The sequence below is a fragment of the Anas acuta genome, chromosome 1 (genome assembly GCF_963932015.1).
Source record: "Anas acuta chromosome 1, bAnaAcu1.1, whole genome shotgun sequence".
Classification (NCBI taxonomy): domain Eukaryota; kingdom Metazoa; phylum Chordata; class Aves; order Anseriformes; family Anatidae; genus Anas; species Anas acuta.
This window is the reverse complement of record NC_088979.1, coordinates 94,681,428-94,704,063: the sequence shown is the minus strand read 5'-3', so window position 1 is coordinate 94,704,063 and position 22,636 is coordinate 94,681,428. Positions and strand designations below refer to the sequence as shown.

The window sequence follows — 22,636 nt, the reverse complement described above, 5'->3', positions numbered from 1 at the left end:
TATGCATGTGTGTGAGCATGGGCACCAGAGTCCGACACAACAGTGTCTGACCAAATAAAAGAAAAAAAAGTGTTTTTCCATCCTGTTCTGAAAGACAACCTGAGTGACCTGTTTTAACTGAATTTTGGGGGTGTGATGCCTCCTTAGACTGAAAGCCTGCAGATCAAGTTTGCAAAATGGATTAAAGCATTAAAACGCTGGGTTGTGGGGGGAAGCGGAGGGAAGACCTTTTAATGGAAAAGTCAAGCAGCCTCTAACTATAAGTGGAGTTGCTGCAGTAACCACTATAAAATTCTTATGAACTTGGGTGGAGACAATAATTACAGCACAGGAAAAATGAGATGCTATGGGTTGCCTGGCTTCTGCACCAGAGTGTCAGCACAGAGATTGCAGTTTGAGTTGTAAAATGTAGTGCTTCTTGTTACGATGTTTTTAAGACCTGAGCTGTTTGAGCACAGATTATGGAGGGTGAAATTAAAGTAGAGCTATTTTTTCCCCAAAGATGACTTTCAGACACTCCATATGAATTTTCAGATACTCCGTATGAACTGGCCACCCCCAAAAATGAACCTCTGCTTTCTAGCTGTGGTTTACTACATATCAGGGATTTTAAATTTTTAAAACACAGCTCTTCTATATATCAGAGGCTGGGGTATACATGAACAAGTGTTCAGAAGTGACAGCCTCCAGAAGTGCATCCAGCTCTCGGGTGGAACAAAGCCACCATCTTTCAGCAGAACACCATGTCACTGCTAATAGTTCAGGGAAATAAAAAAAAAAAAAAAAAAGAGTACCAGGGACACAAAATGTACAGGACAGTTCAAAATGAGATGACTTAACTGCAAAACCACCTATCACCTTCTCACAGAGAATGCCTTGGGATCCTTAAGCCTAATAATAGTCCTTAACCCAGCTATAATTTCAAGCCATTAATAAGCTTTTTGAGGTAGAAATTATCACCCACACTTTACAGGTGATGAGGCAGACATGAAAAGGTTAAGGCTTAGATTCACAAGAGGATTTAGCTACCTGAAGTGGGATTCGGGTTTGATTTAAGTGCTTAAGCCCTAAATTACTCCCCTCCGAGCCCCCATCCAGCTGAAGCCCGGCAGCAGAAGCAGTGGCTGGCTATCTGAGGGTGCTTCCTCTGCTGTCCAACCCAATGCACCACGGCCATGAGCTCAGCCCCCAGGGAGGAGCAGCTCAGCACGGTCAGGGCTGAGAGCGGGGAAACCTCAGTGCAAAGGCTGATTCTGGCACACCTTCCTGCTCTGGCACGCCGCTGGAGCTGGGACCAAACACACTCCTTGCCCTATAGAGCCATGAAGATGACGGCCTGCTGGTGCAGCTGCAGGCAGAGCACTGGGCACAGGGAACAAGGAAGGTGTGGGATGTCTGGAAGAGCAACGTGCTGCTCTGGATATAGCAGGCGATCATCATCACTGCTGCTATAGCAGGAGGGACTTCTGCCTGCAGTGTCCCAGAGCAGGTGAAGGCCGAAAGGCGGCCTGACAAGTCGCTTCGTCAGTAGCTAGCTGAGCGTGGGAGTGCACATGGGGACTGTTTACTCTCAGCTCATTTTCTTGGAGGAAGGACTCCTCCGTGCTGTCATTACACTAATGCAATGCGCATTGATTTCAGAGCTCGGCAGAAGTCCGGGGTCACTTGATGGATATCCATGCCGTCAGCAAGGGGGAGATAACACTGCCATTACGAGCCTGGGACCTGCCAAACTCTACCAGAGATGACTTCCAAGAGCAGGACGGCCTCTGAGGCCTCAGATATGGACATGGCTTTGTCGGAGTCGTGGTACATAAAGTCTAGCCTGTGGAAACTCTGCGGCCTTGCCAAACTGTTTCCTTCAGTTCCTCCCTAAACTTCAGGGAACTGATGTTGTGCATACGCACTGCTCCAAGCACCGCCCTGCTAAAGAGCTCTTATGGCATCAAGCCTTCGGGACAGCTGCTGCTCTCCTCCTCGCCTCTCCTCTCAGCCCTCTCCACCCTGCCATGCCTGCACAGCATGGGAGGTAGCTCCCCACGGGAGGAGGGTGGAAGGAATTTAATTCCTCCATCCTAGCACCACGCTGGAGGCCAAACCCAGCTCCAGTTGTAGAGGCTGGTACATGAGTCCCAACCCGTGCCTCACCCACAGACACCAAAGTGATATAAACAGTAGCAGCTCGGGGCTTTGGTGCTGCTGGATGCAGCCTGGTCCCTGTGAGGGGTTCTCAGTGACTGTCTCAAAGAAGAGAGGCAGGAGGAGCATTGGCAGAGGACAGGGATCAAGAGATGGAGGTGGATGCAGACACAGATATAGGGAATGGGGTCAGTTTGAAGAAGCTGAGGAAGTGGTGATGAAACAGTGTGATGGGAAAACAAGGGAGAAGCAGGATGGGAGTGAAAGAGGTGTGGAGTCAGCTTCAAGGTAAAAGAAAAAGTGTTTTGTCGTATTTTTTGTTTTTGTTTTCTGTTGCTAAATGATTTTTGGAAGGGAACAGAGACTGATTCAGGCTGATGAGGGTTTATGCACATGACTGCTGGAAAAGGAAGGCTCTCCTGACAGCAATTGTAAGCCACTGATTTGCAGCATCCTCACTTCTGCTAAGGCTGAGCGAGCTGACAATTCGACAAGAAATGCTTGCCATAGAACAGTCATCTGAAGTTCACTAGCCAGCCCTAAAGCCCAGCTCCTAATTAATATCTCAGAATAATTTCATTTTGAGCACAAAATACAAGCTCTTATTTGGGTTGTAATATAGGTATATACATACATACCTACACACAAAAATAAATATTTTTTTTTACTAGAACTCAAATGTCTCTACTGAAGAAAGTACACTAAAATACAAACCAAAACAAAATAAAAAGAATTAAAAAAATAAGTAGATCAAAAGTTGAAGGGCAAACATATCACTTGAAACTATGCAACCTCTTCATCTAGAGAGGTACTTTGTCTTCCAGAGGCAGTATCCTGGTAAGCCCAACTTCTTTTATCATTGCAGAAAACAAGAAAATGCTCAGAGGATAGTGTCTGCCTCATCCTCATCGTTACCCTGAGTTTAAAAAATGTACAAGCACAGCTCTGCACAACCAAAAAATAGATTTATTGTTATTGGAATGAGGGCAGTGGTTCAGCACTTGGCATGGTCACTGTTTACAGCAGTAATGCTCCCGGAGACAGGAAGTTCTCAAAATCACTCTGCCATTATTTTTCTCCTGTTGACGCTTTCTGATTGAGAGTTCTTTCGCCCAGACCAAATTTTAAGTAACCCAGCAGAGTGTTTGTGAGCTGGCAAAGATAGCCCCAGTCATGCTCAGCCTCGCAGACCACATGATGTTTTCAGTCCAGACACCCTCGCTGAGCTGTATCATATACTTTCTTACACAATCAGCAATTCATAGAAAAACGGCTGCACGTACCGGGAGTGCACCGAAGACGACTCGGGCTGGACGCCCGCAACACGCGAGCCGTCTCCCCCGCCTCCTCCTCCGACCAGCAAGCCTCTGCCAAAGGCTTGCACCAGGACAGCAGTCCTGCTTAAAGGGCTGTGTTTGCTAATTAATTGCACAGCGACCTGTGCTGTCTGACTCGCTATAGGCACCAACCCGTCAGCAGTCCTCTCACTGGACGCCTGCACGGCGACCTGGTAAAATTAACGACACATCCAAGCAACCCCAAGTCACTCAAAAACTAAATGAGCGCTTCCAGCCTCTGTCTTTTAGAGAAAAATTCTCTGTTCAGGTCCGATGGGTCGACAGAGAGGAGCCCTGTGATACAAACCCACTTGTAATCAAATCGATTTTTACCCCAAACATCTAGCCAGAGCAACAAACCACCTCCCGCCAGCGCATCCGCTATCCCTGCACACCCGTCGGCCTGAAGTATCACTAAGCAGTTGTTTTTCAGCTCTACCAACTGACCCTTTTTCAGCTTTGATGATTTCTGCTGTGTTTCGTCTATTTTTGTCTCGTCTGGCAAGCGTGGCGAGTTGTTACTCCAGTATCTGATACCACGTCCCCTGAAGCATTCCAATGGTTTGGACCCAGACCCGAGTGGCTGCTTAATACTGATTTTACGACCCTGCTGAAGAGCATCCTCCTCTGTTTTGCACATACTTTTATAATTTTGAATGCGCTCAAGTAAAAATAAAACATTTTTTAACAAAGTGCCTAAATAACACAACCACAGGCTGAAGCTACACAGAAGGAGCAAAATTCTGACTTCAGAAGACCAATAAAAATAATTGGACTCAGGGTCCAGCCAGCAATTTTTGTGTTTTAAGTATTTCTGAGATTCCAGCTTAAACTGATTTTTCTTCCCCAAAATTATATCCAGAAGGAAGAGTTCTGGAGGCAGAAACTTATGGTTATGCTTCGTAATCTCCCTCTCGTACTCTCCAACCAGCTACTCCTGTGAAAAAGGGGTACTTCCTAGGCTCCAAAGAAATTAAAAAAACGTCATTAAATTTCTTCACATATGCCTAATTATGATAGCAGGTAGAAAATATATATACGGGGGGTTAATGTTCAGCCCTTTCTAAAACTCAGTATTTAAAAAGGCCTTCTAGAAAGCTAGCTGCATGTGAAGCTGCAGCTACGGATTTCAGCTTTAGATTGAGATTTTCTGCAGCAAGCCAAGACACTTCCCCATTAGCTACTGTTACGATAACCTATTAATAATTATTTTCATCTGGAAAACATGTTTATTTGTTGTTGTTATTTTTTTTATTTTTTTTAATGTTACGTTCTACAAAGAAGATAGTTACTAGGATTAATGATTCCATGAGGAAAATATGTAATGCTTACTGAGCCACGAAGCTTGCCCTCTCCAAAATAACTATTTATTTTTAATTTTATCCAATGAACTTCCAGGGCGTCAGGCTTTTTGCATCGGATTTATTTCATCATAGTAACCTAAACTGGTTCATTATACATTTAGAAAACAGGGTGCTCTGCATTAGCAGCATTTTGAAGTTTGAAACTTTTATGAATGGAGGGAGAAAAATAAAGATTTTTTTTTTTTAACCATGTAATCATGCAAGAGGGTCTGAGATTGGCTGAAGTTTTAAACTACATTTTTCTTTCAGAAATTACTTACTCGGGCTTACAAGCCAGACAGGCAGGTTTTCCCAGTAGCATTCTCAAACTAGGGTGAGGAATAGTAATTCTGGGCCCCAGCCAATTCCAATGTAAATCTGTTTTGTTCAGGAAAGCCAGCCAAATTGCTTTTATACAACATCTTGCTGTTTCGGGAGACCTGTGATATTCTCAGCTCCCAGTCCTGGTGTCAAGAAAATAAAGTGCTTTTTTTTTTTTTTTTAATTATTATTATTATTTTTAATTCTGAATTCTAGGCACAGCCAGAGCAGCACAGGGTCACTTCTTGCTGGTAAATATGAAATAAGCACTGAAATGCTGATTAGTTCTTTACGTTGCAGCCAATATTTGGTTTATGTGTGTGCTTTGACAGACGCACAGGATCAGACCTCTGAATGGAGTAAATTGTTGTAACTCTTATGGTGAGAGGACAGCCACTTATGTACTAGGATGGGGATGGGGACAATAGCTTTATGCAAGGGCGTTTGAAACAACCATCAGGCTGTCTTGCTAGACCTTGCTCATTTAAAGCTCACAGAAAAAAGATTTAGACCATTTATCAAGACGACAATTTTCTGCTCTTTTAAAAGAGAGAGGGAAGTGGCTTGCCGACAGTTCCGCAAGGCTTTTAATGGGGCTGTTTACAGCTGAGCGGCAGCCGACGTTTAGGGAAGAAAAGCGAGGTACAGACCGGGACTGTCACTCAGCAAAACCATTCCTTATTCTCCAGCAGTGATTTTAAATCACCCAAGGTACACAAATAATGTCCACTATGACTGCAACCGACGTGAACTTTCAGTCGCTATTCATATAATATTCCTGGCATCACACTATCACTGGTGGCAACTGAACTTATTCAAACTCAAATATTACACAGCAAACAAAGTTTCGGTTAATTTTCCTCTTGCAAAGTATCAAAGGAAGCAATGCCCTTTGAAGCAGCCACCTTCTGCTTCAGGCTTTATACAAATTCAACAGAACAGCACCCCAGAAATCATGTACCAAATGCAAACAATCCACACCTTTGGAAAACAATCCCCTGTTAGAGGAGTAAACACAGGCATACATTAGTCACTGGCTCCAAAGATGGGCGGCCAATGGGGCTTGGGAGATTTGACCTCCGAGACTGACTAACAGCATGCAGCGCTCCCAAATCACTGCTGCTGAGACGATCCTGAGCACCAGAGCACCACACAACACAGGACATCTATGTCCACACACACGTGTCCATGGCTGAGTGCTGGCCGGTGAGGGGCTGAGCGAGGCTCTCCGCAAAGCCCTTCTGCATGAATAGCCACTGTTCTCCCCCCCCCTTTCCCTCCCTCCGCCGCTGAATTTTGACCTTGAAAATCCCACAGTTCACTGTTGTGATTCCTAGCTTCGCTGCCGTGGCCAGGAACTGAACTACAGGTTTGTTTTTATTAGCTTCTCAGCCACTTTGCCAGCTATTCATTTGAATCTTCTAAACAGTCATCTCTGAATCATAATGCAAATTCCATTTACTGAAAAGGTGGAACCTTTAATATAACAAATGAACACGTTTAATGACTGATACTTTTAGACATTACAGCATCTCTCATGTTTTCAGTAAATGGATATAATTTTCTCTGCATTACCCTATTATTATTCTTTGCTAGCATTACGAAGCTACGTTCTCAGCTGCGGGTGTTTTCCACCAAGTACATTTTGAAGACAGTCCAAACAACACGATTTGAAAGACATCTCCCTCTGTATCCTCAGCTAAAAATGCTGCTGGATACTGAGGGATTGGATGGGTATTTTATACTTAAAATGTATTTGCTGCTTGCATCCGTGTTTTCACAGCGCCATATTCTTCCAAAATTGCAGGCTGCATTTACACTGGAAGAATATCCTCAAATGCATTTGACTTCAAAGGCAAGTAGAAGCTGTTGCGTATAATCAGAATGACTTCCTCAGCCTAAAGCCTGACCCATCTGCACCTGGGAGTAAAAGGTTTTGAGAAAGAGAGCAGAAGTGGGTCACCTTTGCAATGCTCCTGAAGTGTGTTTGCTGTAAGTCGGTGCGTGTTTGTAAGAGCCACGCATGCCACCACGCACCAGGACATGGCCCAGATGCTCAAAGAGTGACTACATGGGAGCAGAAGGTGCTGAGGAAGGGTCAGCCTACCCCAGGGTATTCAATCTGGTCATGAGAGACAGCAGCTCCCAAATAGCTCCAAAAGGCAGAATAAAGAAACCTATTTAGGTGCCGTAGATACTATCGCTTTGATTTGTGAATGTTACAGCACTGAATTGTCCTGAAACAACAATGTTGTCTTTGGAACACCGTGATGTTATGTTCCGATTTTACTTGAAGATACGAACTAGACAAAAGGAAAACACCTAAGTAAATACCACATGAAGTCACATGGAAGACGTGACAGTTTTTCAATCTTGACCTTAAACCAGAGAGGCCGATTGTTTCTCTGTGCTTTTTCCAAGCAGCAGCTCACTGGTTTCAGTAGGTTTGCTTTAACCACTCTGGCCACGCAAAGGCTCTCCGCTCACAGGAGCAAGGGCAGTAATGCAGGAGGAGCGCTTCAAATAATCTTGTAACAGAAACGTAAACACGATTGCTTGGAATTTATGGTTTTTGAGATTATGGGCTTGAGCCAAAGAGCAACATTACTACAAAGGGTCCTTCTGTTGATGTTACGGGATTTTGGATCACGCTTTGCACGCCTGTTCACACACACGATACGTGAAACGCACATGCGAGACACTATTTGCAGCTTTCTAACAACATTTACATATAGTTACAGTCTAAGTCAGCTTTGGCTCTTGTTACTCAGACTCATAATGCCTTTCTATTTGTACCAGTAATTCCTGGTTATCACAGAGATGCAGGAAGTCTGACATTAAGCTCATCTATTTGGCTCTGCTCTGTCCTACCTACCCCATCCTATGCACCTTGCAGTAGTAGTACATTAAATGCCTACTGTATAAGGCTCTATGGCTATTCCAGAGAAAGAAAGGTCAGAAGAAGTGCCCTATCCCTTCATCACATTGTGGTGAAGCCTGAAAAAAAAAAATTAGATCTATGTGGGAATTATTTGTAATTTTAGGTTGACTCATGCTGTTGCAGAGACCAGGTTTTGCAGAGTGTGCCTGTGAGCCCTGAGACTGTCACAGTTCTCCAGACAAGCTGAAAATTCCTATTTTAAATTGAAAATGTGTTATTTAAACTTAAACATGTGTAATATTGTGCTGTTCTAAAGTGGCATGGAGAATTCTGTAGTCAAAACGAGGCTCACTGACCATGATTTTTTTTTAAATGAGATTTTACTATATAGAAATTGAAATAACATGGACGGCAGGCTAGAAGACAACAAGAAAAACACACAGCTGGCTCTGTACCTTTGGAATTGGCCTAAATCAGATCTCCCTACTGCCGAAAACTCTACATACCCCACATTCAAATTCTCTCTGCGTAACCAGAACTTGACATAGCCGGTAAAGATGACTGAACTGCAGCTGTGAACAAATACCTACCTCTTCCACTTCTACCCACAAATCTGAGGTCGTTGAACCTTGCTACTTGGTTTTTCATGGCAGCTGTTGCATTTCTGAGTTCTGCGGAGTAGTTTTCATCATTTCCAGCCATTACCGTCACCAGCGTCCCATCGGGCACGTCTCCCAGGGCTACCACCTGTGGAATCAAAGCGCAGGATCCTCAGCTTCCTCATGCGACATTTATTTTCAGGCACAGAATGCCAACAATTAATGTGATAAAATAGGAAATAGCAGCAACAACAGAAATAAATGGGGACTAAAAGCCATTTGGGGAAAACCGAAATCACTTCCATTACTACCTTGCAGAGTTACGGCCACATTTTTACATTGACGCGCGCCCGAAATATGAAGTATAATGTGCAACCCGGCATGAAAAATACATGAAATCAACTTTCCAAAATATACTTCTGTAATTGGCAACAAACAAATTCAAGTAACAGGAATTGATTTTGATCTGATTTACATCAGTGGCACTACTTTTAAGCTACAGCAAAGTCATGTAAATGTAAAATTCAAGAGAAAACAAAACCAAGGCAATCATCTCACGGACACTGAGGGTCAAATTCCCCACAGTTGCGCCAGTTCTCTCTCTGCTCATCCCACCTATCTGAATACATAAATTCAGAGTAAGTACATGAACAAACAGGCCTCAACCAAATGCTTAATTGCAACTCGCTAAACATTATTTTTTTTTTCATTTGGAAGCATGAAAGCATATCATTGACTTAAGAATTCACCTGTAGCCTGGTGGATGGAAATTGCAATCTGAACTAATGAAACCTGCAGCAGCTCAGCAGCTTTCACCTCATTTTAAAGGCTTGCATTGTAGCTCCTTACCACTAGCATCTATCAAACAAATATTCAGGAACCCAGGATTCACTGCATTTTTGACATGATGCTCTGGGAGATGTATGGATTTCGAACATTAATCAGTCTGGCTTGTATCTGCAACATTCACACTGGTAAAACTAATAAAAAATTAATTTTATCTTATCTTATTGAGCAGGACTGAATTCCCAACACAGTTTTACCTGGCTATTGCCCTGCATTGAATGGATGTCTGGTGCGTCTCTTGATTTGCTCTGGCAAAAGTAAGTGCTTGAATCGGGTCCTCTGTCATAGTTTTTCTTAGAACCTGCTGCTCTTGCTAAGAAGTTCCCCCAGTTAAGTCTACAGTAGTGCAGTAGTGATCTCAGCACCACTATTACCAAAAAGAAAAAAAAAAAAAGAAAAAAAAAAAGAAAGAAAAAAAAAGAGGAAAAAAAGATCTAGCTTGTTTTTATTTCCTCTTTTACATATTCTAAGAGGAAGTAGTCCTGCACCAGGTCCTCTGAGTTGCTGCTTGATATTTTTCCTTCCTCTTAGCATTTTCTAGCTTACGTCCATGCAGTTATAATTGGTTCGAACTTGTCACAGACTGGTCTGATTGCTATTAGTTTTCCAGACAAGATCAGCAGCCCCTTTACTTAATCTGTCTCTGACGCTTATTTCCCAGTAATAAGCTATTTTCCCCAATAAGACAGGGGTCCCCAGCCTCTGGTATTTCGGACTCTCTCCTTTGCAGGGGCTTCAGTGTCATTTCAGTGTCATTTGTCACCTATAACCCTTATTTTCACTTCCACATACGAAGTTAAAATCACTGTGTCAAAATTCCCTCTTTACGTATATATTTCAGCTTCCTCTTTCCCATTCCTCTGCAGCTCACATTTTTGTTTCTTGTTCTCCTCTGCGTGCCGTAAGCCATTCCTGTGGCCTGTTCTGTGCTCAGCGTTCAGCTTTTCCAGTTCTCCTGATCTTCGCATAAAATAGTCCCCTCTCAAAATGTTTGATCTAATGTTTTCTCCTTCCACAACATTGTGTAACAAGGCACGCTGTCTCACAAGATCAGCCGCCGTGAACCTGATGCACTTTCCCGGTTCATAGGAAGTTATCAGAAAACCTTAATTCAGGCACATATATTAAAGACAGAAGAAAGAGAAAGGGGAAAACCTGGGCATTACCCTCGCCTTCCTCTGATGCAAATGCGTGCCTGCTCACTTAAGGAAATACCTGCTAGCATTTTTAGGGATGAAAAAACCTTCACGAAACCAGGGTCAGTTGTCTCTTACCGAACAAATATTTAAAACCACCATTTTCAAATTACACTGAAGGCAACCTTGTCGATAAGAAACGCAAAGAAAATATTAGAAACAAATGCTAAAAAAATGCGGAGTGCGGAAAAGAAACTAGAATTAAAAGTCACAAACAATAGAAACAGAAATACAAACATTTACATTGGAAAAAAGACTGGACAGATAAGTTGGGACTTGGTGACTGGCATTATCTAGTACCCTGTTGCACTCTTAAAAATACAGATTTCCAGAGAAGTGGGAAGTTGCAGCATTGACAGCTATCTGAATTACTTGCTGCTGGTGCATCAATCAAACAAAATTGGCCTTTTAAATTAAGATTTAGATTGTTTCCAAGAAGCACTTGGAAAATGAATCTGTACGGCACTTTATTAGAGTTATGCATTTTTCTCTAAGTTTTCCCAGAATCGTGCTATATTTTAGAAAAAAAGTATTGCACGGGAATGACCGTTTTGGTCGGGAATAATACTCTGATCCTACAGATCGAATAGAACTAGTGATTTTTGGTAAGGAAACGCGAGAGGAAACTCTCTGTCTCCCTCTTCATATCGATGCAATAGCTGTGAGCAAACACTTAATAAAGTTCAGTGCTTTTTTCCCCTTTTTCTTTCTTTTTTATTTTGGTGTCAGGTGAGAATAAGACATTGGCAGCCCGGGAGCGAGAGGACTCGCTTAGTTTCGGCACGATCCAAACCCTCTTACGATTCGAATCGCCTCGCGATCTGTGTCGCGACTTTCCCAACTCCGGCAGCAAAGGGGGGTCCCGCTTCAGGGGAGCGGTTGTGGGGTCGGGAGCTGCTCGCAGTCCCCTTCAGCCGGCCCTACGGGGACGCCCTCCCGTTTTTGGGGTTTTCTCTCCGCGGTCGCATCTCTGCGCTCGCTCTCGCCTTCTCCGCAGGACCCGAGGCTGCGGTCGGGCGGTGGCCGTCCCGTGTCCCGTGTCCCCCGGCCACGGCCACGCGTGGCAGACCCCCCCGGCAGCGGGGGACCCCCCGGAGCGGGCACATGCGGGGCCGGGGCCGGAGGAGCGGGGTTTCGCCCCGGTTTCTCGGGCAGCGGCTGTGCCTTCCAGGAGGAGAGCTTCCCGAGCAATTAGCAGCACTCGCCCGCTGCGTGGGTGACAGGGCAGTAATTAATAGGAACGCGGGAATTTAGGAACTGGCCCTGCCGATGAGCGCCTGCCTTCCCCCAGACTTGTCTCCGCGGGAACCAGAAGGCTCTCCGGACACGGCACAACTTTTCCCTAACGCAGCGCTTCCCAAAATCTCGGGAGCCGGGCTGATTGCCTTCTCTCCCTTTCCTCCTCCCCCAAAAAATGAAAGACCGGGGGGCTGCCCTCCTTCAGCAAAGCCGTGCCGAGGCGGTGGGGTGCAGCAGCGACGGGAGCAGGAAGCACAAAGCCGACGATTCCCCATCACCCGTCCCAACTCCAGCCCGGGGCTTTCGGGGCTCCCACCTGGGAGAACGGGGTGGCGAGGGGACAATTACCTTGTTTCTTCCCCGGCTCGGATGCACAGCTACAGCGGTAGCACGAAGGGCAGCGCATTCAGCCAGAGATAGGCCGAAGTGGGGAGAAAAAGGAAAAAAAAAAAAAAAAAGGAAAAAAAAAAAAAAAAAAAAAAAAAAAACGAGCAAGGGGAGGGGGTGAATTTAGCCTGAAGCCGGGTAACGGGAAAGCAGGCCGGGGGAGGGAGGGATGTGCAACGAAGCGGCCGCAGAAGGCAACGGAGGGTAGGCCCAGAGATTTACTACTCAAACCATCCCAAATAGTAACAATAATTAAAAAAATGTATTTGATATAATTATTATTTTAATTTTCTCCGCAGCCACCGGGGGCTGCTGCCCGGAGCTCCGGGCCGCCCGCCACGGGCAGCGCCTGCATCTGCTCCCCTGGGCGGCCAAACTTTTAGTGTTTGGACATTTATATATACATACATATATCTAATTTTAATTTTTAATTCATTTTTTCAGAGTTACGGGAGAGAGGCAGCGGCCGGGGGGTGCCCGCCCGTCCCGCCCGCACCCGCTCCGCTCCGCGGGTGGCTGCGGCGGGCGAAGGGAGGGAGGCTCGGGGCTGTCCCCCCTCGTGTGTCCCGTCCTCCCCCGTGTGTCCCGTCCCCCCCGTGGGTCCCGCCAGTCCCGTCTCCCCCCCGCGTGGGTCCCATCCCTCCCCCGGCCGCCCCGTGCCCCCCGGGATCGCGCTGCCGGGCGGGCGGCAGGACGTACCTTGAAGGCGATGGGCAGCGTCTTGTTGCAGCGCCAGTGGGTGGGCAGCACGGAGCAGAGGAAGTTGGGGCTGTCGGTGCGCACCAGCTCCCCGGGGTGATCCGCCAGGACCTCCACCATGCTGCGGTCGGCGCTGCGCAGCTTCCCCGCCAGGGCGCCGCTGTGCTCGGCGCCGGGCAGCGGCAGCGGCTCGCTCATCTTCCCCGGGCTCAGCGTGGTGGAGGGCGGCGTGAAGCGGCGGCTGGTGCTGGTATCTACGGGGATACGCATCACAACAAGCCTGTTGAGTGAGGGACCTCCACAGAGTTCTTACCAAGCAGCCAAGCGAGCGTAACTCTTCGGCGAGCCGCTCTCTGGGGACCAACATAAACGGATACGGGCTGAGCACCCGGGGGAAACTCGGTTCTACGCCAGTCCCCAAAGTTTAATTTTTTTTTTTTTTTTTTTTTCTCTCTCTCTCCTCTTTGCCGAACGCGGCTGCGGCAGCGAGCACGCCGAGACTTAACTCTTGGCTTCCCGGTGCCGCGTAGAGGTGGCGTTAATCCAGTAAGAGAAGGGGTCTTCGGTGCGGGGCCGCCCCGCCGCGCCCGGGCATCGAGGGCTTTGGCGTGGCCAAAAGTTCCCGCAGGGCACGCTCCGGGAGGGCTCCCCAGCAAAAGCTACGCGAGTGGGGTGCAAGCCGGGAGCAGGAGAAAGCCGGGCTTCCCGGGGAGGCAGCTGCCTAGCGCTTTCTTCCAGGTGGCTCCTCTACAGTCCCGGGGGGAAGCGGAGCACATCAGCGTCTTGCGGAGGCGAAAGTCGCTCTTACGAGCAGCGAAACGCGGGGTCGGTCTCGGGCTTTGTGCTCAAAGGTCAGCCGGCTGGCACCGCACAGACATACCCACGCAGGCACACACACACCACGGACACCGCGCTTCATCAAACATTTACAGGATCATCTGCGGAGGATTTAACCACGCCGGGAATCCATTAACGTGCTCTGCAGGGTTTGGGTTTTAAGCAGCCTTGGGAATCGGCCTCAGTAGTTTGGTTTGCGAGCGCTCGTGGCATGACCTCTCAATAATTCTCGCGGAAAAAAAAAAAAAAAAAAGTTTAAAAAATAATAATAATAAAAAAGAAAAAGAAAAAGCTCAGTGCATGGCATTCAAGCTTCAGATCTCTCTCTGTGCACTTGTCTTTGGTGTAACGCCTGCCATGAACGCAAGGAAAGGTCGCAGCCGCTCACGAGCGCTGAGGCTGAGAGGTCCACATCTGAGAAGTTGGGTTTGGGGATGTTGGTTAAATTGTGGGTTCTCCCTGCGGTTTTGTGTGTGCAACAGCGCTCTCTCTCTCTCACTCACGTTCCCCTCAGCAGACAAACCAACAGCCTGCAACAACTTCGAAAGCCATTGCCAATTAGTATTAGTATTAGTATTACTTTTTTTTTTTTTCGGTATCTGAGGCAGCCTTCCTCTAATCCGGCCGCAGGAGCCGGCTGCTCACCAAGCCTTTAACCGCAGCAGGTGGAAGCCTGCTCTGGGAAGCATGGCTCGCCTCCCCCAGCGGGGTGGATGGGGGCTGGCTGCGGGCAGAGCCCCCGCACCCGGCCAAGCGGCGGCAGCCAAAAAACACCCGATGGCAAAAAAAAAAAAAAAAAAAAAGCAAGCACCCCGGGGAGCGGGTGTGGGGGTAGCGCCGCTAACCCCTAGGCGGGAAGGAAGCGACTAGGGGAAAAAAAAAAAAAAAAAGGAAAAAAAAATTAATAAAAGCCAACAAAACGAGAAAGTTCCCAGGCAGGGTCACAAGTCACAGCCTCCAGCCCAGACGACGGCTCGGGATAAAGCACATTTCCACAGCGGGGTCTTCGCAAAGCTTCCCACGGCGCCGGCACCCCTCGGCTCGCTGCCGCCCTTTGCCCCCCGCGGTCAGCCCGGCCCGGCCCGGCTCGGCTCGGCTCGGCTCGGCTCGGCTCCGCTCGGCCCGGTTCGGCTCCGCTCGGCTCCGGCGCGCACCGCCGGGATGAATGGAGGAGGCGCGCGGCGGGCGGCGCGCGGAGGAATGTCATCCCCGCGGCTGCTTTGCATACGGGCGGCGCGGCGGCCAATCAGCGCCCTCCCCGCCGGCAGCCAGGGCGCGGCCGCGGGCCAGGGGCTCCCGGAATTGGCGCGCCCGCCGCCGCCGCCGCCGCCGCCGCTACTGTGCGGGCAGCGCCCGGCCGGAGCGCGCCCCCGAGCGCGCCCCCGAGCGAGCTCCGGGTCCCCGAGACCCCCGGAGACCCCCATCATACCCCGCCGTCCCGGTGCGCTACACCGGAGTGATGGCGTGGCTGCCCTTCTTTTTTTTTTTTTTTTTTTTTTTAATCATTATTACCGTGATTTACTCATTTATTATGATGATTTTGCGCGCTGGAGTTCCGATATCCCCCGGGAAGGGGGGTTTGGGGCTCCCCCGGGACGAGGAGGGCTCGGTCCCCGCACCCGCTGCAGCTCCGCCGCGGGGCCGGCAGAGGGGGCCCGCCGCCTGCCCTGGGCGCTCCGCCGCCCGCAGCGGGGAGCGGGGCTGCGGGACGGCTCCGCCCGGCTCGGCACGGCTCGGACCGGCACGGGGAAGCCCCCGGTGTCACTCCTGTGCGTCGCCGTGATTATTCTTACCGTTATCATCCTTCTTATTATGTATTTTTTAACTCCGTCCTCACTCCCCGCCACCAGTTGCGCCCCGCCGAGCGCTCGCTCGGTGGAAATTCACCCCCGGGGTTTAAGGTTTAAGTCATTGCGGGGATGTTTTCTGCCCGTGGGAGGAAAAAATCAAGTCGGACGGGCGAATGGCTGGTGGAAACTGCCGCTTGGAAGCCATCTGGGGTGTATTAGGGGCTGGTAACTTTTTACGGGCATTACAGAGATAAGAAGAGCTATTTCGGTGATGTGCACATAGCCATATACACTGCCTAAAACGCTAAAAGACGCATATAGTGTTTGGGTTTTCTTTTTCTTATTTTCTTTTCCTTTTTCTATTCCCGCTTTCTTTTCCCTTTTATTTATCTTTTCCTTTTTCTTTCTCCTTTCATTTCCCTTTCCCTTTTCCTTTTCCCTTTCCATTTCCCTTTTCTCTTTTACTTTTTCTCTTTCCCTTTTCCCCTTTCTTTCTTTCTGCTCTGCTTCTCCTATTTTAGTCAAGAGGTAGGGAGTATTTTCTATTTAAATTAATCAATATATGAACTATAAATTCCAATCAGTGCTTTGCATCCTTTCTCAGTCCGAGCTCCTTTAGATATATACAAAATAAAGCCATTCTATTACACACGTGGATGATCAGAAAAATACAAAATGCCCCAACTTTACAGAAGTCGGAGAAAATATTTCATGCTTACACTTTTCTGTAACTTAGTTTACTTTTTAATTATTTTTTTATTATTATTATTTTTTTATTAACTTAGCAGCCTTACCAGGGCTGAGGTGAGGGATGTTAATCTCGGCTGCAGGTGACTGTATTGTTATTTAACTGCACAGAACCACGCTTTTACCAAGGTAAGCTAAGGAGTTAAGTAAGAGAGGGCAGGAAGGGAAAATACGGTGGTGAGGATATTTCAATACAGATCGAGCCGTCTGTTTTACATACCCGTTAACACTTACGACAGGTGGGGGGAGGTGTCTATTTATTTATTTTTTAATCTAATGCAGTCTGTCATCTTCCTTATAATTTTATTTTTGCATGACAAAGAGAGGAGCTCTCGCAGGGATTTGCTACCCCCTTGCTGTATCTTGAGCAGTCACTGGAAGGATGGGAATTAATGAATGAAGCAGCTCGCAGGGATACCCGTCATTAGGCAAAGTAAGGAAATGAGGCAGGGTATTTAAAGTCGGTATTTCTTCTCACATGCTAAGACTTTTCGGCATCCCCAGTGCCAAGACTTGTGCTCGGACAGTCAGTCCTTTGTGCAAGAATCCCTTTGAAGCAGGAATCACAACTGGTATTACACCTTTACCCATTCACTTACAGCGCTGCTCACGTTTGTATTTTGACATCAATTTATTACGGCCGTAAACAAACCACAACTGAATCTCTATCTACCATGCATTGCCTCTGTCGTACGGGATTACTAGACCACAAAGCACCGAGCTTTTTACATAACACAGTTAAAGCAAAAGCTTCGGAAATAAGAGAGAGGGAGCAACAATTTAGGGATGAATTTTAAACAGCTTAAATTGCAAGGGGAGAATTACAGCCTGAGCACACCGCACATGCAAACACTCCCTGGCCAAACAGGCAGAAGTGGACACTTGTTTGAAATGGTTTGAATTTGTGCAGGGCGAGAGAAAACTTGAACGAGGAAGGCAGCAGGACGTTTTGTTAGAGGAGAAAAAATGCAGACCGTAACGGAGCTGGCATACACACAACGTGAGCGCAAACTGAAAGAACTGGCTACAGACCCTGATCTTGCCAACACTTAGAAACATGCCCAACCTCAATCTTAGCAACCTTCCTGCCGCATGCAACAGAAATCTCGTCAGGGAATGCAATCGTGCACGCACCGGGCTTAACATCTGGGCTTAACGTGGCATTATTCCATGGGTCAGCTCCTACCGCTTGCACCTGAATGAATTTAATATAAGTATTTAGGCCCTCCTGAAGATACTTATAGTGGTGTGAGAGTGCCTTGCTTCTGCTGGTGGTGAATCAGGGGGTTAATGCTTGGAAATGAAATCTGTGGGATTAGGCTTCTGAGTTGCCCCTGCAAGTATTTATAGCATAACAGTTACCATCACGGGTAATTCCAGTGACTGACAGGGAAACTATTGCTGTAGTGATATATTAAATTATTTTGGTGCTGGAATAATGTTTCATTATTCCAGTAATTCATTATTCCAGTAATTAAACATTGGACAGGGAAAAGCAGCAGCCTGCAAGTAAAAAGGTAAGGTGCTCCTTGTTTCCTGCAGTGATCTCTCGCGCAGTGAAATGCAAATGTTTCATCCCAGTGCGTGAGGCTCGGGTACGATGCCACTGAGAACGAGATGTGAGATGGCCGGTGTGATGCCAGGGAATTTGGCTCAGTGGGCCAGGACTTCACAGGTGTGTGGAGTCTAACTTTGCTCCGTTTCAGGGAGGGGGAAGTGCCTAAACCCCGCAGGGTTTTTTGATCTCTGTTAACAGATCCAAGGTTATTCTCTCTGGAAGAGGGAAAACTGGCTGCAGCTCGGATTATACATAGCAGAGGGGTTGTGATGAACAATGAAATACCACATTTTCATTCGATACCTGTAGCCTGGACATCTGATTACTTGGGACCCAACATGAACACTGAAAAAGTTCCCAAGTTTTCAAATAGAGAAAAGCCATCCATGGTCTGGTCACTCAAAATACTTCAGCGGGTGGACGTAACTCCCACTCTGAGGATGTGGGAAATGATTTGCCTGAATAGTAAGCATGTTACCAGAGACACGGCACGGACTGACATAAGAAGGGAGTTTCCTTTCACCATTTCACCTCCCTGACCATCCAGAAAGCGCAAACCAGAGCACTGCATCTCTCTTGAGTCCAACCATCAGCTGGTGGTGGCAATGGGCAGGGAGCGGGATGCACCTGGAGAAGGACAGCCTTCGGGGGAGGCTAACTATGAATGCTTTTCACCCAGCATTTATCCCAGCATTGCAGGCCTGCAGGTGGCTGCAGGTCCTCTGAGGGCTCCGCTGGGTGAAGATATGAGTTAAAGCAGCAGCCAAAGGGGGAGCTCAGAGCTCAGGAGCTCTGGGCACAGCCCCAGAAGGACCAGCAGGGACACGATCTCAGCGCACAGCAACACGGGGGGCACAACTACGGGGCTGCCATAGCACCTTGCCTGTGCCACCACCTTGGGGACTCTTCTCCATCACAACTTTCTTCCCCATTTCCCATTTCCTCAAAGGGGAGAATATTAATCACCATGAAGACATGCAGCAGCTGCCTGTGTCGATGTTGCTGTGGATAAGCTTGTGAGTAGGAGTGAAGACTGGGTTAAAGTTGCCACTGCAAAAATACCTTCCAGTGGCTTGTCTTCCCGTGCCGGTGGACTGGGCGTGTGAAGTGCATGACTCTGCCATTAGGATGCATCCTAATGTAGGATTTTTCCCCAAAATGCAAGTTGGTTACTCAGTGCAATGGTGCACGGTAAAAGGGAGAAGCTCCCTGGCGGCGCAGGGTCGCATCTAGAGCCGAGGGAGCAAGCAGGCTTATTTTCCCAGCACTCAAATCCCAGGGAGAGCAACGGGTTTAGTCCTGGCCACGGTGTTATTGGCTATATATCAGTGAACGAGAGAGATTACAGAGAAGGGCAACTGCAGTGATTAAAGGTCTGGAAGGAACTACCTATAAGGAAAGATTAAAGGAATTAAATACATACATATAATTTGGGGCAAAAGGGAAGCCAAGGGGACAGCATGACTGCGGTTTACAAGTACATGAAAGACAACTATAAAGAGGAAGGGGAGGAACTGTTTTCATTAGTTAAAAATGATAAGACAAGAAGTAACAGATGCCAACTGAAGTAAAACGAGTTCAGTTTTAAGAGCAGGGGCAACGTTGATCGTAAGATCAAATAGGCAGGAGAATACGCTCCCAGGGAAGCTGCAGAATCAACATCACTTGAACTTTTCAAGTCAGAGCTTGACAAGCACCTTGAAGGGGAAAGTTTAAGAAATAGTAGAAGTGAAGCCAAGAAGCGCAGGGATGTACTGCCTGACCTAAAAGCCCAAATGATTTTGAGGCCATTCTGGAGGGCTTCTAAAAACAAACACAAACAAATACTCAGAGCGTTTGGATGATTTCTTTCTCTGCACAGCTCAAAATTAAAAGGAGGGGGGAAAAGGCTAAGTGAGGAAAATTAGTCATTTAATACGATTCTACTGTGGCTAATCCCTAGAGGAGAAGCCAATTACTTGAAATACTTGGGAGTATGGGGTGGAGAAGGGAATGGAAATTGTTGAAAAGCTGCCATCTGGTATAAGTACTCGCTGGTTTGGAGGCTTAAAAAATACACATTGTGTGCCATTATACTATGCTCATTACATGCCGAGATTAATGCAGATAACATCACCCACACCTAGTATTTTCTGTGGCATTTTATATACTCAGGTTCACATCATAACAACCTCCAGCACTAATTGTAACATTTGGGCTTTTGATCTTCTGCTCTGGTAGGAACACTACAGATGCCTTTACCAGCAAATGGAAAAATAAAAATGTATAATAAAATTAAAAAAAAAAAAAAAAAAAAGAGCAGCTCCCTTTTGTTGCAGGACAGTTAAAAGGAGCAGTAATTCCAACCTGACTGGACATCAGGGAACAGCCCTGGCATGAGGAGGACTCCACTGATGGCACAGAATTAACCTGACTGCTTTATTCCCTGCTCCGGCACCTCCAAGGGTGAGGGCATGCCGTGGAGCAGGAGCTGCAGCAGCACTGCTGCTTGGCTGTCAGAACAGCCCGTGGTGCTCCAGACAGCCCCACTCACGTTGGAGCAGCCCCGTCAGTGCTTTGACTGATGCTAGGAGCTGAATGGTGCAGTTAAAGGCTCCCCTCCCGCACCCCAGACTTTCTTCCTGCAATTAGTTGTGACTGACCAGAGGGAGAATCAGGCTGCTGAGTGTACTCAATCCAGGAAAATAAAAATAAAATAAAAATTGCACTATATGTATGGTGCTAATAGGCAAAATGTAGTGGTAGCATGCATGCTGCATCTGTTCCAAATAACTTGGCATGGGTTTGCCTTGCTTAGGGTTGGTTTGCTTCATCTTCAGTCAAAAGTAAGTATGAATTATAAATGTCTGCCAAAGTTCCTATAGGGTCATAAGCAGGGGACTGAAAACCTTGGTATATTTTGGGGGTAAAGCTTCTTCCCTACGCACCCCCAGAGTGCTTTGCCACTGAGCGGAGAAGCTGTGGGACATTATCCATGAGCTCATTACTGGGAGGCTCCTGCTCTGCCAGTAAAGAAGTCAGCTCCAGGGCAAATCTGTGACATAAATATTGTTTTTCAGCAAATGAATAAGAGTTATCAAAACCTTGTACAAAAGCCTAATTTGCTACTAACTTTGGCCCAAATTTGAAACAGTGAAATTAAGACAGAAAAAAAGCTTTTAAATCCCCGAATGTCCTTCCTCATTCCCTCTAAATAAGGGATTGGTTGTTCAGGTCAAGCAGAGGTGGAGACACAGTACAGGGTTACACGCTCCCATCCTCGGGAAAAGTTGCTCCTGACACATAGTGGATAGGAAGAAAGACAGCTTCCAAAGGAGGCTCCCTCCTCCCAGGCTTGCCAGAAGGAAGGCTGTGGTCTTGCAGCACTGTGGACTGGAGTTAAAAACTAGAAATAAGGATACTAACTGCTTCCTTTTTCTTATTCCTGCACTACTTTCACTGTTTAGAAACTGTGACAGGCTAGAATGATGGAACAGGCAGTCAAGAAGAAAATAATGACATTATTCCCAGTACGACACTGCAGCGCTTTTATCAGCGGGTGGTATTACTGGCGAAGACATTCAGTGAAGGAAAGACTTCTCTGTTCCTCCTGTTTCCATTTTTAAGGGTCAGGACAGCTTGTATTTCTCTCTCTGTCTGTTTCCCCTTTTTCCTAGAGCTCTTCAAGGATGGTGGGGAAAATGCTGGTAGCTTATTCATTGCTTGCCCACAGGGTAGTGCTCCATGCAGTGAGTTTGCAGAGCATTTGCAATAGCTACCCAGTGACCTGGCATCGAGAGAGGACTGAAACCACTTTCCCAGGGAGACTGCAGAGGGGCACAGCGAGATGCTGTTGCAGCTTGAGCTTAGGCTTAGTGAGACTAAGGTGAGGGAGAAACTGCCTTTTAGTCTTGCACCCAGTTTGATCTTTTAAACACGGCAACACCACAGCACAGTGAAGTGGAACTGTTTTGCTGTCACCTTATGCATGTCTCTTTGTCTAGAAGCTGCTCCTCACCTGAAACCAGGCTTCTGCCAGTGTCCATCTCGGCCCATAGGGCTGGTCTCAGCTGCAGGAGGCCACGCAAGTGCCCTCAGCCAGCAGCAGGGCTATTCCCCACCAGCCTGCTCTCCAGTGACCAGCACACTTCATACTTAGCCCTTCCCAAACCTGCCATGAGCACACAGAAAAGGCTTTCGCTTATGGGGGAATCATGCCCGGGACTCTCACCACAGCACCACTTGATCAAACTGGGGTCGGAGGAAGAAAAGCCCATCCAAAACACCAAGGCACTGTTAACCACGCACAGCACCACTAATGCCCTCTCACAGCCACAGATAAAGCCGCAAGCTAATCTCCTAAATTGTTTCTTCCCTGATTAGCATCCCACCTGCGACTGCCTCCGCCCGCACCGTGCAGGTCTGGGCTCAGGCATGTTCGTGCGGGCCCATACTGAGCTGCCATGGCCCTGTAGGGAAAGGTCCCGATGCTCAGCTCATCTGGCTAAACATGGGCAGAGCAGCACCTTTGCCGACTGGCGGGCAGTGACACCTGTGTATATTGGATGAAATAACTCTACCTTGGGCTCTTTCTGTGTATGTCCTCCTTGGGTTGCTCTGGGGTCTGTAAATGACAAGTGTGCCTAGATAAGCTGCCCTGCTCTAACGCCTAACACGGCAAAGCCCACAGTGGCATGAGCAGGGGATGCAGGAGGTCTGCAGGCTGAATTCAAAGAGT

At 47.4% G+C, this 22,636-nt stretch overlaps 1 protein-coding gene across 6 annotated transcripts in view; it reads right to left on the bottom strand.

Annotated features, from left to right (window-relative positions):
• RUNX1 (RUNX family transcription factor 1) overlaps nt 1–22,636 on the bottom strand; it is a 156,205-nt gene that overhangs the window by 57,500 nt on the left and 76,069 nt on the right. For 5 of the 6 annotated variants that reach the window (XM_068688527.1, XM_068688530.1, XM_068688529.1 and 2 more), the window contains 2 exons: nt 12,988–13,241; nt 8,612–8,768 (listed from right to left, as the gene is read on the bottom strand). In XM_068688527.1, coding sequence (XP_068544628.1) covers nt 8,612–8,768; nt 12,988–13,241 — 411 coding nt within the window. Of the gene's footprint in view, nt 1–8,611; nt 8,769–12,987; nt 15,003–22,636 lie in introns of those variants that run through there. The other variant, XM_068688542.1, reaches the window with a different exon arrangement.